The sequence below is a fragment of the Cariama cristata genome, unplaced genomic scaffold, assembly GCF_000690535.1.
Source record: "Cariama cristata isolate BGI_N322 unplaced genomic scaffold, ASM69053v1 scaffold15836, whole genome shotgun sequence".
NCBI lineage: Eukaryota > Metazoa > Chordata > Aves > Cariamiformes > Cariamidae > Cariama > Cariama cristata.
In genome coordinates, this window is record NW_009622823.1 from 37,837 (window position 1) to 41,737 (window position 3,901).

Below are 3,901 nucleotides of genomic sequence, written 5' to 3' on the forward strand. Positions count from 1 at the left end.
ATCTTTTCTAGGCTCTAAAAGGCTGGTTTACAGCTATTCTGGGCCCCATCAGGTGGAGGGAGAAGCCGTTGCTTGGCCAGGGAGGGTCTGTGGTTTTTGGTGGCTGCCAAGGGCACAGAGAAACAATGATGCTGGTGGGTGGCCCAGCTGCCCACTCTTAGGAGGGCTTTTAAAAAACTTAAAAAAAAAAAAAAAAAAAAAAAGAAGTCTGGAGAAGCCGGAGTGGAAGCAACGCCAGCAGCACGTGGTGCAGCGGTGAGGCACCACCTGCCCTAGGAAGGAGCTGGACAAATCTGGCCCTGAGCTGAGCCCTTTGAAGGAGACATCTCAAGGCTGCCTGGGCAGCTTTGCTGGGCGATGTGCCTCGACATCCCTCATCTGTGGCGAAGAACAGTGGTTAATCCATGGTGGAGTTAGCCACGAGAAAAGGTGTTCGATATGCACACTCTTAGGCTGCTTCTTAAGAATTTGCAGGTTCTGGAGCCTGCAGCCAGCCAGTGTCCATAGTCCTTGGGACCACAAACATGGAGAAAGGTGGAAGTATACCAGGACAAATGTGCTAAAAGGGAAGATTTCCTCCCAGTAACTCTAGCTATGGGTGACTTTGCTCTGAAGTGTGGGGACTTGCAGCTCTTGGCGGTTGTGTTAAAGCTGTGGTGCAAAACCCAACACCTTCCCTTTGCTGTCTTTCCAGCCCCTCGGCAAGCACAAGCGGGACCCCTCTGAGGCAAGTCAGCTGAGCTTTGATGGGGAGAAGCCTCCGGACTCTTCCTTGCCCAAGGCAGTGAATGGGCCTGTGGGGACTGGCAAGGAGACCACAGATGGACAGAGCGATAAAGTCTCAGATGAAGGGATAAACAGTGACAGTGACAAACTGGAGAGCAACCACTCCACAAAAGCCCTTGCCAGCTCAGCCACCCAGGGCAAGCCAGACATCATCTCTCAGCCTGGCCAGCTGGGTAACTCAATGGAGCGGGACAGGCAGTCCAGGTCAGGCAGCAAGGAGCGGAAGAGCATCGGGGAGCAACTGGAGAGCAACTACCTGGAGAACTTCACAGAGGAGAAGCTTGCCAATGGGAGCTTGGATCCCCTGACTCCATCCCTTGGCAGCCGGTCCAAAGGGGATTCAGATTCTGGCAGTACTTCAGCCTCTGAAAGCATGGACCTCACCATCTCCCTGTCTGCTGACCTGTCCCTCAACAGAGAGAGTGGCTCCATCTCCCTGAAGGTGAGAGTGGTGGGCAGAGGGTGTGGAGAAGAAAGGGCAGCAAACCCCTGTTAAAAAGTGCTGAGGTGTTTTTTCCCTTTTTAGCAAAGTCCATGAAATTCAGATCCTTTCCTTGAGAGGCTGTGCATATGCACACTTTGGCCATAGCCCCTTAAACTCCTTTCTGAGAAAGCAGCTTGCTGTAGTCTAGATGGGGTTGATCTTTGGCTACAGGAGGAGAAAGTGACTTGCCCTTAGTCTACCCTGTGCTGGAAGGTGGGGAGCAGGTGAAGTAGGAGAGGACAGAGGGTCCGGGAATCTCGCTTTAGCATGGTGCTAAGAACCACCCAGGTGCCACCCCAGTGCTATTTGGTGAGACAGCTGGAAAGGCTGGCTGTGGTGCTTGTGATGTGAGCATCCAGGCTTGGAGCTCTGCAAATAAACACAGGGTCAGCAAGGAGGGAGGAAGCCCATCTCTAGGCAAAGCCTTCTGTGGCTTGTTTTCCCTGTCTATGGGGAAACACAGACAATGCCCAGCTGGGCTCGGGGCAGCACAGCACATGCTGCTGGGTTAAGCTGCGCCATGGGCATGTGTCATGTCCTTAAGTGAAGAAGCTCTTGGTGGAGCTGCTGCGGGTACAAGTGTCCTCTGCTTTCCCAGGCCACTGAAATCTAATGGAAATCTTATGTTTTGTAGCTATTTTGGGTCCCTGAGAAGTGTGAAGTAACTGTGCCGCTCACCTGACTTGTGCAGTCATACACAGTCAGAGCAAGGACAAGTATGAAGCCCAAAATGCAATTTCCTAAACTTTATCCATTGCCCATCACTCTGCTGCTCTTTCCTAGAACACCTAGCCCCAGGAGAAAGCTTACTTGGGCTGGTGCCTCTCTCAATTTTTCCAACCTGCCATACATCTGGCCTGGTTTCTGTCAGCAGTGACTTGCACGAAAACCTCCCAGGCTTCTTGGCTGTTGCTAAAGCTTTCTGGAAGCTGGGAATGCTTGTGAGCCAGAGCCGGCCAGGTCAGCGTGGCTTAGAGGAAGAAGCAAAATAACTGGAATGATATTTGTTGAGCTTCAGAAGAAGAAGTGTGTGTGACTTGAGGGGGCAGAGTGATATGTTGCACAAGATCTTTATCCAATTGCCTGCATGAGTGATAGCTTCCCGGCACAGAAACGTGCCTGAAAACTGTTCTCGGCAAAACTTTCCTCCCCTCCTGTCTCCTGCTGTGATCATGAGTGCCAGCAACCCCCTGCAGGAGCCTGCAATCAATCTGGATCCCTAATGAGGGAAGTGTGATGTTCTTGCATAGCAATTTAGCCCTCCTCACTGCCTTTCACATGACACCTGGTCTGCTTGAGGCCAGCCAAAGATGAATATGATGCCGTGTGTGTAATTGGTCCCCTAGAAGGGGAAAGGAGTTTTTTGGGTTTTATAGGGAATAAATCTCAAAGAGGTTGTCATGTTAGATCACGGTTTGAATGGCCCCAGCCAGAGGTAATGCTCAGAACAAACTAAATGGCATCTCACTGAGCAAGGTGTTCAAGTAGAGCTGTTCTCCAGGAGTGATGCTGCTGGAGAACACTGGGAAAGATGCTCTGCTGAAGCCTCTGCTTTGCACAGTGAGCTCTGAGTGCCTGGTGCTTCCCCAGGCACTGTGCTGTGCCCTCCTCACCCAGTCTCCTTGCCCAGCCTTAGATTCCTGAGGTTAAACTCACCTGCTCTGCCCTTGCCCATGTTCCTGGTGCTGTTGGGTTTCATGCACAGGGTGCCAGGCAGGTTGCAGCAAGAGAAAGGGCAGCAAGGAGTTAAACCATGTCTAGTTGTAAGCATTAACTATTACATGCTTTTTATCACAGGCTAAACTGCAAAGTTAAGGTGACTTTTATTACCAGATTCTTTTTCCAGTTGCTTATAGTTTAGTCCAAAAAAAAAAAAAAAGCTTTGGCCAAAAGTATCCAGGTCTCTCTTCTTTTTAGAAAGATTAAGGATAAGAAATCTACAGGTGAGTTTGGGAGGCTGCAGCTGGAAGAGAGACCAGTCAGAAAGAGGCAGAAGGAGATGGATAGGGTTTTGAAAAGGTAAACCAAGCATTCTCAGATACAAGCAGTGTTTTGAGTCCCCACTCTGAGCACACTTCACAGCACACATCCCAGTGTGCCTCCTCCAGCTCCCAAGGGTTTCAGCCAAAGCTGTGAACTCCCAGTACCCATGCAGGTCAGACTTCAGAATTTCAAGCTAGATACTCAAAAGGAGGAGTGTTCTCCAGAAACAGTTGTATCTGCAAGGATCTGTGGGGGGTACCTGTGGGTCAGATGGCCCAGGAGCCTTAAAAGAAACCACTGCAAGCTTCCTGTTGTGTGGAATCCTTGACACTGTGATTCAGGGGCATCCTAGCATCCCCCAACAGGCTTTGCTTCAGTTGGACACAGCGAGGAAGGGTCTTCAGGTGGTTGGGTCTCCTCCAAGTCAAGTTTCTGCAGGGTGGAAATAACACTGTAGTGCAGCGCGGTAGCAAGGCTGCGTGGCTTGAATGGCAGCTCCAAATCTACTGATGATTTTTGCTTGATATGATTTTCTTGCTTATGTTCTTCAATAACAACTGCATCAAAATTGCTCTGAGGCTGCCAGTTGTAGCACCCCATGCAACAAGCCGGGGAGCTGCTTCATGGCCTCCTCCTTTCCTTCCCTGC

At 50.5% G+C, this 3,901-nt stretch overlaps 1 protein-coding gene across 1 annotated transcript in view; it reads left to right on the plus strand.

The window, feature by feature from the left end:
- STK10 (serine/threonine kinase 10) overlaps positions 1-3,901 on the plus strand; it is a 36,186-nt gene that overhangs the window by 25,579 nt on the left and 6,706 nt on the right. The window contains 1 exon segment of the mRNA XM_009702504.1: positions 695-1,228. Coding sequence (XP_009700806.1) covers positions 695-1,228 — 534 coding nt within the window.